Genomic DNA, 13,555 nt, shown 5'->3' on the forward strand with positions numbered 1-13,555 from the left:
ATCCCTTCCCCATAAGCTTCCTTTGCTTTTCCTCCTCTAACTTGTCTGACTCTCCCTTTTTTTCCCCCCTTTTCAAGCGATCACGAGCAGTTTGCAGGCCTTCGGGTTGTACTCTCCTCCATGTGGTGGGATGCAGAAGAGAGACCAGCGGGATGGGGACAGACTGGGAGGTGGAGGGATGAGCCCAAGGGGGTTATTAATACATAGCACAGCGGCTTCTGGTTTACCCCCCACACCCTTGTTTTTCATTTGCTTCCCACAGAACCTCTGGTTTGCCAACCCTGGGGGCAGCAACAGCATGCCCAGCCGCAGCCACAGCTCAGTGCAAAGGACACGCTCGCTGCCGGTCCACACCTCCCCGCAGACCATGCTGATGTTTCAGCAGCCAGGTAGGAAGCAGACATCTGCTGCTTCGCTTAACCACAGCCCAGCAGGATGAGGCTGTGTGAAAGGAATCACACCAGTGAGCCTTGCCCATGGGGACACAGCATGCTCACAGTCACCACCCAAGTCTTTAACAGTATTTGGATTACTGGGGGTTAACTGAACCAGGGATGTCACTGAAGGGGTTTTTACTCTGTATATACAGCTTGAGTCCCTCGCTACAAGGAGGGCATTGAGGTGATGGAGTGTGTACAGAGAAGGGCAATGAAGCTGGTGAAGAGTCTGGAGAATAGGTCCCATGAGGAGTGGCTCAGGGAACTGGGATTGTTTAGCCTGGAGAAAAAGAGTCTGAGGGGAGACTTTGTTGCTCCCTACAACTTCCTGCAATGAGGCTGTCGTGAGGTGTATGTTGGTTTCTAGTACCAAGTAAGAGGACAAGAGGAAATGTTATCAAGTTGTGTCAGGGGACATTTAGGTGGGACATAAGTAGTAACTTCACTGAAAGGGTTCTCAAACACTGGAACAGGCTCACCTGGGGGGTGGCCAAATCACCATCCCTGGAGGTGTTTACAGGACACAGAGCTGTGGTGCTGAGGAACATGGTTTAGTACCAGACTTGGTAGAGTTAGATAATGGTTGGACTCAGTGACCTTAAGGGTCTTTTCCCACCAAAAGGGTTCTTTGGTTCTCTGATTCTCTGTGTATCCCTTCATTATCCTGTTCTTACCAGCACTCACCATAACAATTTACAGGACAGGGAGTTACCCCTCTCAGCCCACCCCCGAAAACTAAACCTCATCCATAAGCTTCCACCACAGTTTCAGCTTGGCAGGTCCCCACACATCACGTGCCTGCAGTGTTTTAACTGCATAATTTAGGCAGCAAACAGCAAAGGCAGCCTCTGCTCTCAGGTATTGATCCAACACCAGGGCAAGGACACATCTCTGCAGGTGCTGAAGGAGAAGTCTGTTTGTCTCATTATGTTAGATGGTGAATGAGGGTGTAGGAGAATTAGGGAGCCAAAGACAAGGACTGAATCATGAGGAAAATAAGCAATAATGTAGTGCGGGGCTCCTGAAACGCTTTTCACCAGGGACCATAACCCTCTTGGACCTCATCCCATATTCCTGCAAGCTGGTGGCAAGCAGGAGATGCTGGCTACTGGCAGCAAAAGTCATTTGCAAAGCTTTTTGCCACAAAGAGGAGGGCATTTTGGTGCTGTGTGAATCAGGCCAGGGTGTTGCAGCACATGAAACTTCATCCCTCACTTTTTTCTGTGCTCATCCTCCCTGGGGACGTGGCACTGGGTCCATGAGTGTTTGAACATTGGCCAAGCTGGCTATGGGAAAGCCAGCTAGTGGCTCTGCTGGTCTGTGCTGCCATCCCATGTCCAAGCTAACCCTGCCTGCATGCTGCCTGCACAGGCAGCTCCTAGCCCAGCTTGGACATTTTACATCTATTGAGGATATTTGTGAGGCCTGAGCAGCCCAGGGCTTCCCCCTCCCAGGGGTTCTGCTACCACTCCAGCTTACCACTCCAGCATCTCTAACTGGAGCCTGAACCCATCACTTCCATCCACCTTCAGCTGCAATGCTGTGCTCCAGCCCTTATCAATAAGAATTAGGAGAGCAGTAACTGCTGTTGCAGATGTCTTGCCAGAAGTGGGTGCCCTGGGAAGCAAAGCACTGCCAGAGTCTGGCCATGAGGTCAGACCCTCCTCGGACAGCTTTTCAGGTGGTTTCCCACCCTAGTGGCAGCAGAGCACTGTCAGGAGTGCCAGGATGTGTTTTCCAGGATAACAGGATATCCCTGCCATGGACTGCAGGACACAAAGGAGTTTGAGGTGCACAGGACTACAGTGATATTACCAAACTCTGCAGCAGAGCTGAGAGCAACCACTGCTTTCCTGTTGATCGTGAGCCCTCAGTGCAGAGGAACAGAAATAAATTCCTCTGTAGCCAGCTCCCAGCCCGAGAGCTGTGTCCAGTCCTGAGAAACCATCAGCGTTGTCCTCTGCTGAGGACAACTGATTGATTTTATGCCCTACTTATTCTTCCATAGCTGAACATTTACCTGAAAGCCTGTTCTACCACTGCTCATGATGAATTTGGTGAGCCCTTCCTTCCCCAGAAGCGTTATCAAACCATGGAACAGGGTACCCACGACAGGGGTGGGGTCCCTGGAGGGGTTTCAGAGCTGTGTAGACATGTTGCTGAGGGACATGGTTTAGCGGTGACCTGGCAGTGCTGGGTTAATGGTTGGACTCAAATGATCTCAAAGTTCTATTCCAACCGAAGCGATTCTGTATCTGGAGAGTATAGGATGAGCAGACAAGGTCTCTGCCAGGTCATCCAACCAAGGTGGTTCTGTCTATCTCTCCTTGCAGAGTTCCAGGTGCCGGTGACTGAACCTGACATCAACAACAGGCTGGAGTCCCTGTGCCTGAGCATGACGGAGCACGCGCTCAGCGGTGAGCACTCCCTCCTCCTTGGGCTCTTCCAGCACGTCCACACCGCTTCCACTGAGCCCCCCAGCACCTGCCCATGCCCTCTGCCCCCCAAAAGCTGGGACAGGCTGTGGCTGTGAGGGGAGGGGATGGTGGCAAGGGCTGGATGCAGAGATACTCCCAGGAATGCTCCTGAGGATGCTTCTGGTGGAGAAGTCAGATGGGGACCTTGGCTTTTCTCGGCAAGGTGACCGGGGTAGGGGTAAAACTGAATGCAGGGATTGCAGCCAGCACCAGTGGAATCTGTGCTTATTAGCCACTAGTTAGCTTACTAATAATAATTAGTATTAGCTTGCTAGTCTGTTACTGTTCCTTGATAAAGCCCTGGCCACCAGCACGCTCAGATGGTTCACAGGCTTTGGAGTACTTTACCCTTCTGTCACCGATGTCCTTTGCTTGGCGTGGGGGGTGCAGGAGCCCCAAAATCCAGGGCTGAAAACATGCCATGGGATGCTGGGTGCTGTGCCTGGTGCTGTGCCAGATGTTGTGCTGGGAGCTGTGGTGGCTGCTGTGCTGGCAGCACTGGCAGCTCCTTGCCCTCGCCTGGGGTGGCTGCAGGGTGCCAGCCCAGGCGAATGGATAACGGGCACAGGGTGGGAGGAGGACCAGGTGGAAAAACAGACAGGAAAAGTGGAAAAGGCAGCAGCACCATGATGGGAAACCTGGTGAAGCAAAACACACCGGCTCCAGAAGCACCCAGTACCCCTCACCAGAGCACTGGACCCCCAAGCACAAAGGATGACCCCGGCGATGGGATGAGCACAGGCACCAGTGTCACCCAGACCCTCCCGAACAACCAGCTGGGGTCTGGCCCCTGCCATCCCTGGACCGCGTGGAACGGTTGAGGACAGGAGCCCTCAGAGTGCCACCGGGCACCCCACAGCGATGCCGCAGCCTGTCCCCGGGGAGAGGGACGCGAGAGCAAGGACTGTGAGAGGCAGCAGGGCCCTGGCAGTGCCACGGCAGCATCCTCGGCCGGCAAACAAGGACACCTCTGTCACCCGAAGCGTTTCTGCGGCGCGTGCCCAGGCGAGGCTTAGCTGTCATGTTCCTCTGCAGGGGACTGTTCCTCTGAGGCGTTTATTCCAGGTCTCACATCCCCAGCCTCTCCAAACCGGTCGTGCTATAAATAGCTCTTACAAAAAATAAACCTTTCAGGGGAGATAAAAATCCCCAATCAGGTGTAACAAACCTGCTTGTTTTTAGTCTTGAGGAGGGAGGTGGCTGTGAGGCTCCCAAAAGCATAACAGAGAGTGCTCTGTTTGGGGGTGAGCTGCCCCCCAGCTGCTCTTCATCCCCGGGGATGGGGGTTTGGGATGGGGGACAGGAGGTAGCTGGGGATGGGAGAGGGTGGGAGGGAGGGCTGGAAGTCCTGCTGGAAGTTGATTTCTGGCTCCATGAGAGCTGCTGCTGTTTGGAGGTGGAGAGGGGGCTGCTGGCAGCAGGGTTGTGCTGCTTCTGGGGTGGGGTGTGGACCACTCTCCTGGGCTTGGGGTGGCTGGATGTGTTCCTGCTGGCACAGGACACTGGGGACATAACTCCTGGGGTTTTTCTTTTCCTGCTGTGATCCCCCAGATGGAAATTTCACATCTTCTGTGATGCAGGTGTAGCAGGGCTGGGATAGACTGGGGGCAAGGCAGCCCCCCAGGACTAGATCCACCTCTGTTCCCCACCACTGCAGGGTGGTCCCAGACTCAACCAACCTTCTGGGCAGCCACATGCTCCTGGAAAAAAATGCTGTGGGGATGTAGCAGAAAGCCTGCCGAGTGTTGGGACTGCAGCTTGGGGAGGCTGGGGGCTGCCACAGGGTTGGGACACAGAGTGCTGACATCCCAAAACCTTTCTGCATCCCTTGGGTAGATATGGCTGGGGAGGACAGCCCCATGATGCCCACCTCACCACAGGGTCCATGGGTTGGGGATGCTTTTGGGGGGTCCATTCCCCTCCAGCTCGGGATATTGGTGCAATGTGAGCAGCTGGTCACCCATAGCTCTCCCTTCCAACTTGCAGATGGCGTCGACCGAACCTCCACGATCTAGAAGGCGTCGCGACAGGGACGCTGGCCGGGAGAACAACTGCTGCGGGTCCAGCGGCGAGGTCGGGGCTTGCAGGGAGCCTCACAAATAGCTTGCATCCCTTCTCCACTCTCCTCTCCTCTTCTTGCTCTCTCTCTCTTTCTCTCTCTCCTTGTTTTAATTTTGTGAATGTGTAGATTGTCCTTGTGAACATATCATTAGACTTGGAATTTGTGTTGTCATTTATTACATCCATGCTAGGGGGTGGGGGGGGAATTAAAACAAAAAACAAAAACAAAAAAGGGCAAAAACTCAATGAGGAGGATGAAGAAGCATGGGGAGGGTGTCAGGGGGACGCGGCAGGAGAGTGCTGACAACGGAGGGCTCATCGGAGCACTGTGGGCAAACCCTGTTTCTGGATGAGGAGTGAAGTGGCTGTGGGTGTGTCTGACCAAAAACCCCCTGGGGAGGATTTGTCCCATCTGGGGACTTCAGGGGTGGTGGTCCTGTCTCTTTGAGTTTCTCTGTGTTAAGGCATGGACTGGCCTGGCTAGCCCAGCCCAGACTTGAAAAAGAAAAAAAACCCACAAAACGCCAAAATTTCCTTTCCATTTAGCCAAGAGCATCCAGCCGCAGATTGGAGGCAGCGTTGTGCACAGGGCAGTGGAGGTGGAGGGGCAGTGGACACCTGCTGGGTGCAGGATCAGCCCTCGCCTCGTGTCCCTGTGCCCCTGACATGGGTTTGGGGATTTTGGGGAGGGCATCTCACCTGGGTGAGGGTCCCAGGGGTGTCAGCAAAGGGGGGGAAGGCTGGGTGAGTTTCTGTGTCTCTTGCCTTGTCTGCGTGGGTACTGGGAAGGTGCTGCATCTATGGCTTTACACATCTGCCCCTAAAACTCAGCCAGGCCAGGGTTTTCCAGCCCTGATGAGGGGTGGAGGAGGCTTGGGAGCAAGTGTGTGATTTCATTGACCCAGATCAAACCCCAGCCCCAAAAAGCACCAAATTGCAGCTTCACAGCCCCATTTCCTTGCAGTAAAGATGTGCTGGGGAGGAGACATGGATCTCAGCTGCCCCTTCACCTGCCACTGCACTGCTTTTTGCAACAGCTAAATTTGGGCATGGAAAAGAGCTAAATCCAACACAGTGCTGCTTGAGCCTGTGCTCGAAGTGAGACTGGGGCCAGAAAAGCCACCAGCGCCCACAGTGATGTTTGGGGGAGTGATGGCTACACCGTTGGTCCTGCTGCTGCTCCCACGTCCTCTGATGGATTAATAATAATAATTTTTTAAGTAATTAAAATGAAAGGAGGTGATGAGTGGGAGCAGCAGCCTTGGGGATTGCAGCAATAATTCCAAGAGGGGCTCGGCCGTGAGCACCCCTGGGCAGCAGCGTGTGCTGGGACCGGCCAGAGCAGGGAGGAGGGATGAGGGGGAACTGGCGCATCGGCTGGCCCGGCAGAGGGGGGACATGTGTCAATCCATTTGCCATGCAGCATTTTAAAGTTGTTTTCTTAAAAAAAAAAAAAAAAAAAACAAAACCAAACACCAAAAAAAACAACCCCCAACAAACAAGTGCCAAATGCCATGTTTTGTGTTTGCTGTTGGTGTCCTGCCTCCTGGCAGGCAGGAAGTGGGGATGGGGGTGTACCAGGTGGGGAGCAGAGAAGGGAAAACCTGAAAGCAAGGGAGGTTGGGGAGAGGTGTGAGGAGGTGATGGTGAAGTGGGGACCAGAGGGGAGACCAAGCCACCTGGGTCACCCCTTGAGCATCCCCTGAGTTGTATGAAACCGAGGTGTGACACAACCACCGTAGCAGAAGCTTTCCCCAGGGAGGGCTCTAAGTGTATTTAGGGAGCTGAAATTCTATTTATTCCTTCACTGACTATAGAATAAACAGAGGTTATCTGATTGTTAGAGATGTTATTTTGGATATATTACCTATTAACTTGCTATGGCTGGTAACCATGATGTCTGTTATTAATAACCACCAAATCAGTAGTTTGGGTTTTGTTGTTTGGGTTTTGTTTGGGTTTTTTTCCCCCCTTTTGTTTAAAAAAAAAACAAAACACACAAAAGGGGGGGAAAAAAAAAAAAAAGCAGCTTATTTTCCATTGACCACATATAGGTTATTAACAACTTGGTTGTGTTTGCTGTTTCTTGGGTTTTTTTAAGTAAAAAATAATAATAATAATTAATAATAATAATAATAATAATAAGTGGCTTCAGTTGCGTTCGGGAAAGTCCTGCCTGGCTTTGGGTGCCTGTGCTGAGTGCAGGTAGCAGAGTCCCAGGGAAAGAAGTGTTGAAAAAAAAAACAAACAAAAAAAAGAAAAAAAAAAAAGAAAAAGGAAAAAAAAAAAGAGAAAATTATTTATAAAAAGAAAAAAAAAAGTTTAAAAAAAAATATATATAAACCAACCCCCCCCCCAACAGTTGCATGAGTGAGGCTGTGAAGAAGTCAGATCTTCAGTAATAAAGCGGCAGTGCCTTTCTTTTTTGTATTCACCCATTCACCCCACGTGCAACTGTTGAGTTGAGGGCAATGTGGTGGGCATCTTGTGGTGGGCATCTCCCCCTCACCCTGCTCTCCCAGAGACAGCCCCCAGCACCTGCCGGGGACCTTTTACTGGTGCTGTTCCCCTGAGCCATCCCCGGCTGCCCCGGGGGAGGCCAGCCAGCGCAGCACCCAAGTGTCCTTGGGTCCGGCGGGCGCTCCTCATAGGAAATAAAACCCAACCTTTTCGTTCTAAGGTGTCCTCCCCAGGGACAGGCCCCGAGCTCGAGTGGACTTGAGCTGGGCTTTACTTTTGCTTGTTCAGCTGATGAAAAGATCCTTGAAGGGGGAGGGGGGTGTCAGGTCCGGCCAGCATCCAGCAGGAAAATCCATAAACTGTGATTTCTGCCGGCGCAGAGCGAGGCTCAAGTTTGGTCAGCACTTAGGGAAACTCCTTCTGTTGTCATCTTTCTCCATGTCGGGGCGCAGCCGTGCCCCCAGGTTTGGCTTTTCTTGAATGTGCCTGATGGAAAAGTGGGTCCTGCAGACGTCTATAATTTGCACACAAGCGGCGATAAACACTAAAGTTGATTTTATACAAGTCATCAGAGTTTGCAAAGTGAGTTTTATTTTTTGTATTCCTTTATCTTTACTTAAAGGTGAATGTGTATTCCTCTGGGAGGAATAGGAAGAAAACAAAAATGCATTAAAAAAAAAAAAAAAAAAAGAAAAGAAAAAAATTACAAAAAACAGGAATGTTAATAATGTTAAACAGAAAAACTTCCTCCCTTATTAATATATATATATATATATATATATAACCCTTCTGTATTTATGCCTCTTGTAAGCTTACTTTACAAAAGCTTTCAACTCTTCTTCTGTTGCATGCCGGTCCAGGGCAGCCTTTTATTGTCCATGCATGCCTTTAGTCCTGGTTTTCCTGTACAGAGTTAGTGCACAAAGAACTATTTTTGCCTAGTTAATGTTGCCGAGCAATGCCTATTTTTTAAATATTATCTTTTTCTTTTTCTTTTGTTCCCCCCCTCCCCCTCCTTATTTTTTTTTTAAATAATTTTTTTTTTTCCCCCCCGTGTCATATATGGAAATAGCATGTTTGTTACATGTAAAAGCTTCCTGATATAAAGAAATACTAATGTTTGGAGATGCTGGTCCTTGCAAGTGTACAGTTTTCCAATGTTGTTCCCAGTGAAACACACCTCGTGAGTGCGACTTGCTCCGATGTATTTATTACTCATTTCCTCCCGTGTAACGAGGAACCATGGCTATATTTCATATCAACGTTCTATTGAAAGTGAAGGGAGATGATTAATACAAGGTTTTGTAACACTGGGGTGTGGTGACTCCTTATTTACGCTCTTCATTCACGGAGAATTGCCTGGATGGGAAAAGGTCATCCAGTCCAGCCGTTAACCTAACACTGACAAGGCCTTGACACCCTTGGCGCCACAGCTACACAACTCTTAAACATCTCCAGGGATGGTGACTCCACCACCTCCCTGGGCAAGACATTCTAGTGCCTGATAACCCTTCCTAACATCCAACCTAAACTTCCCTTGGCACAACTTGAATGTCTCCAGGGGTGGGGCCTCAACCTGTTCCAGTATTTCACCACTCCACTGGTAAAGAGCTTCCTCCTTATGTCCAACCTAAATCTATCTACCCTGCTCCAGTTTCAAACCATTGCCCTCATCCTACCACTGCAAGCCCTTCTAAACAGTTCTTCCCCAGCTTTTCCTGCAAGTCCCCTTCAGATATTGAAATGTACCTCCAAGGTCTCCCTGGAGCCTTCTCCAGGCTGAACAGCCCCACTTCTTCCATCCTGTCTTCATAGGAGAGATGCTCCAGCCCGCTGATCATCTTTGTGGCCCTCCTCTGGAACTGCTGCAGAAGGTCTATGTGCCTTGTATGTTCAGAGTCACAGAACTGACACAGTATTCCAAGTGAGGTCTCACCAGAGCAGAGCAGAGTGGCAGAATTGCCTCTCTTACCAGCCATTTCCTCTTGTCCTCTTCCTGGCAGGTAGCCTCCTACCTCAGCAGAAACCACCCTAGAAAAGAATAAACGGCCAGCCCTGTGGGGTGAGGGAAGGGAGGAGGAGTGGTGTAGGTCTGCTATGATCTCCAGTTTCATTTGCTGGTGATGCCAAACTGGGAGGAGTGGCTTGACACCCCATCAGGCTATGCTTTCATTCAGTGAGACAGAGACAGGCTGGAGAGGTGGGTGAAGGGAAGCTCATGATGTTCAACAGGGGCAAGTGTAGGGTCCTGCACCTGGGAAGGAATAACCCCTGCAGCAGCACAGGTGAAGGGTGACCTGCTGGAAAGCAGCTCTGTGCAGAAGGACCTGGGAGTGCTGGTGGACAAGATTACCGTAAGCCAGCAATGTGCTGTTGTGACCAAGAGGGTCAATGCAACAGGACAATTGGGAAGGGACACAAACTGAAACCCAGGAGGTTCCCTATGAACATGAGGAAAAAAATTCTTTGCTATGAGGGTGCCAGAGCCCTGGCTCTGAGCAGGCTGCTCAGAGAGCTTGTGGAATCTCCTTCTCTGGTAGGGAAGGGTGCTCAGAGCTGGGCCTGCTGCTTGCCATAGGCACTCGGCTACAGGAGGTGCTTAAGGAAGGACCCTGACCTCTGGACCAGGTTTTCCCATCTTTTCTCAGCTTTGGGCTCTGCAGGGGCTGCTGCTGTTCGCAGTGTGACCTCGATGAGGTGGTAGGGACCCCACCTCCCTACCCCCAATCCCTCCATCCTACCTCTCCTGCAGAGGAGGGGTTGGTTACCTCCAGGGATGGTGGCTTCACAACCTCTCCAAGCAGCCTGGTGTAGGGTCAGACCATGATTTTGGGTAAAAGCAGCTTTTCCTGGCATTTGAACAGAATTTGATATACTTCAGCTTGAGGCTATTGCCTTTTGTAGCTCTTCTTTTTACTCTCCGCATCAGACACATCAATAAAATCCCCCTGAGCCTTCATTTCAGTCTAACCAAGCCAGCACTTGCAATCTCTTCTCAAGCAGTCCAAGCTCTAGATTACCATTCTGGCCATTTGCCACACTCCTGTGTTGCCATCCATCCTGTACTGAGAAGCTCAGAACACCAAGTGTGGCTCCAGTGCTGAGGAATGAGGGCAGGATCAGCCCTCCTCAACCTGCTAGAGATGATCATCTACAATGCAGCCCAGGATACTGGTGGCCACCTTTTCCCTGCGGGTGGATTACTGGCTTGTGGGCATCTTAGTGTCTACCAGGACACCTAGGACCTTTTCCACAAAGCTGCTTTCCACCTAGTAAGCCACCATTATGCACTGGTGGATGGGCTTATCCTCCCCGGTGGCAGGACTTGGCCCTTTTCTGAACTTCATGAGGTTCTTCTCAGCCCATTTCTCCAGGTCCCTCTGAATAACAGCAGCAGTCTTGGGTACATCAGCCACTCCTACCAGTTTTGTTTTGGCTGCAAATCCGTGACACATGCTGCCAGTGCCTCAGTGTCCACGTCATTAATGGCAAAGTTAAAGAGTAGTTTGCCCCATTTATTGACCCCCAGGGTACACCACTCCAACTGGACCAATCTCCAGCTGGACTTTGTACCAGTGATCTCTGCCCTCCGAGCCCTACTGGTCAGCCAGTTTTCAGTCCACATCAATAGTGCTGGGTGCTTCATTTAGTCCAGCAACAGCACCTGTCCCTGTGTAATTTCAGGGGGGAGGGTTCCAGAGCTGCACTGCCTGCCACAGAGCCATTGTCACCAGCGAAGGGAGCAGCTGCAGAAGGATGGAGCGTGGTTTCACCCAAAGGCCAAGCAACCTATCAGTGCCTCGAAAAACAAAGCAGTTTTCCCTCTTTTCCCTAAAATAACCATCCTGCTGACCAATCCCGGTCAGAGGAGACATTGCCCTGCTCAGCCAGAATTCTCATTTTCCTACAGAAGATAGATTCTTGGTCAATTTAAAACAATAACAATTAGAACATCGCTGTGGCATGTTAGCAAAGCAACACCATCTCTATCCCATGAAGAGGCAGCATGGGCAGGTGGGTGATTGCCTTCCAGGCCAGCATCACCCAGCAGCAGCATACAGCTGAGGAACCAGGTGCCCCTCTCCCACACCTCATGCCCCCCAGCCTATCATTGAGGTGACCTCCCCAGAAAGTGTTTCCATCCCCCATGAAAGCTCTTGCTACTCTCCTGCAGTAAGCAGAGCTCAGAGCTGGTCTCAGCAGAGGGAGCCACAGACTGCATCCCCAGGCAGGCAGCTGTGGAGGCTGGGACCCAGCCTGGTTCTCTCTCCCCTCTCCTTGCATCACTGACCTTGAGCATCATCCAGCTGGAATCAGGACCTTTGCAAACCTTCACCACTTATTCCTCCTACTTCTTTCCTACAAAACTTCTTCCCATCCTTCTCTTTCTCTCCTCCATCTGCCTTGGCTCCTTGGATAATCATAGAATAATCCAAATTGGAAGAGATCCATAAGGCTCACAGAGTCTAACTCCTTGCTCTTCACAGGTCAATATCCATTTCCCTCCCAGTTTATCTCCTCAGGTGATGAGCAATAGAAAAAAACACTGGAGAAGAGGAGCACAGACCCAAGGTGCAGCCTGCCCTGGGCTGGTGCTTACATGGTTGTGTGGATTTGTGTCTCCATAGGAAGCATTTACACCATGCTATGAGCCATCACCCAGCATGACTTTGAAACCAGAGGTCCTGAATGTGTTCTGTAGGTATGTTCTGAAGGTGATGCCAACATAGCAGTTGTTTCAGGCAAAGGTCTTGGTTTCCAATAATGTCACACACAGAGAACCATAAAATGGTGTGGACTGGAAGGGATCCCTGAAGATTATGTAATCCAACCACCCCCCTGCTAGAGCAGTCACCTACAGGAAATCACACAGGAACATGACCAGGATATGTCCATGAGCCACACTACTGGCAAGGTTTCTGGTTAGAGGAGAAAACATGCAAAGGATGAGCCCTTCCTCCCTGTGGCAGATAAAAAATAATAGATAAAAATAAATTTAACTTGTTTGACCACCAGGATCCCCCCACCAGTCATTCAGTGGCTAATCTGCTTGTCATGGTGCCACAAACCATAGAATGGTTTGCCTTGGAAAAGACCTTAAAGATCATCTAGTTCCAAGCACCTGCCATATGGGCAGGGACACCTTGCACTAGACCAGGTTGCTCAAAGCTCCAGACAACCAGGTGGCTCTTGGACACTTCCAGGACCTCTCTGGGGAACCTGTTCCACTGTCTCACCACCCTCATGGTGAAGAGCTTCTTCCTAAATCTAGTCTAAATCTCCCCTCTTTCAGTTCAACACTTTAACCCCTTGTCCCATCACCATGTACCCTTGTACAAAGCCTGTCCCCGTTTTTCTTAGAGGCCCCTTTAAGTACTGAAAGGCCACCAGAAGGTCTCCCTAGAGCCTTCTCTTTGCCAGGCTGAACAACCCAAACTCTCTCAGCCTGGCCTCACAACAGAGCCGTTCCAGCTCTCTGACCATTGTTGTGGCCTCTTCTGGCCCTGCTCTCTGACAGGTCCATGTCTCCCCTGTGCCGAGGACTCCAGAGCTGACCCCGGTACTGTAGGTAGGGTCTGAGCGGAGGACCAGAATTCCCCTCCTTCACCTGCTGCACATGCTGCTGGGAATCAGCCCAGGACATGGCTGGGCCTGGGCTGTGAGTGCACAGTACTGGCTCATGTTGAGCTTTTTGTCAACCAAGACCCCCAAGTCGTTCTCCTCCTCAAAGCTGTTCCAAATCCACTTATCACCTGGGCTGTATTTGTACTTGGGATTAGCCCAACCCCCACGCAGGACCTTGCTGCATGCTGATGTTTAAGCAGGAAGCACAACTTTTCCTTTTTCCTATGCTTAGATGTGCTACAGCACTTCCTAAAGGTCCCCAGGGCCCTGTAGCTCAACTGCTTTCCTGGTGGATTTTTAGCCTTTGCTTTACTGTTGCAATCTCAGTACAGAGCAGCAGAGCAAACAGAGAGGTAGGTGGAATGGGCCACTCTGCCAGAACCTCTCCACCACCAAAAACACAACACAAAGTTGTCCAAAAAACCCCAAAAACCTCAGTTCCTGGTGCTGCTGTTCTGCAGGTAATTTACAGTATCACAGTATCACAGTATCACA

The 13,555-nt window shown here is 50.8% G+C and overlaps 1 protein-coding gene across 4 annotated transcripts in view; it reads left to right on the forward strand.

The window, feature by feature from the left end:
• Nucleotides 1–6,429, forward strand: part of SAMD4A (sterile alpha motif domain containing 4A) — a 118,569-nt gene extending 112,140 nt beyond the window's left edge. For 2 of the 4 annotated variants that reach the window (XR_008462252.1, XR_008462251.1), the window contains 3 exons: nt 263–389; nt 2,771–3,979; nt 4,901–6,429. Coding sequence is in view for 2 of the 4 variants with exons in the window: in XM_054161666.1 (XP_054017641.1) it covers nt 263–389; nt 2,771–2,854; nt 4,901–4,929 (240 nt within the window). In the remaining 2 variants the exon portion in view is untranslated. The remainder of the gene's footprint in view (nt 1–262; nt 390–2,770; nt 3,980–4,900) is intronic. The other 2 variants (XM_054161666.1, XM_054161667.1) reach the window with 1 other exon arrangement.
• Nucleotides 6,430–13,555: the final 7,126 nt, after the last annotated feature.

The sequence above is a fragment of the Dryobates pubescens genome, chromosome 5 (assembly GCF_014839835.1).
Source record: "Dryobates pubescens isolate bDryPub1 chromosome 5, bDryPub1.pri, whole genome shotgun sequence".
NCBI classification, from domain to species: Eukaryota; Metazoa; Chordata; class Aves; order Piciformes; family Picidae; genus Dryobates; species Dryobates pubescens.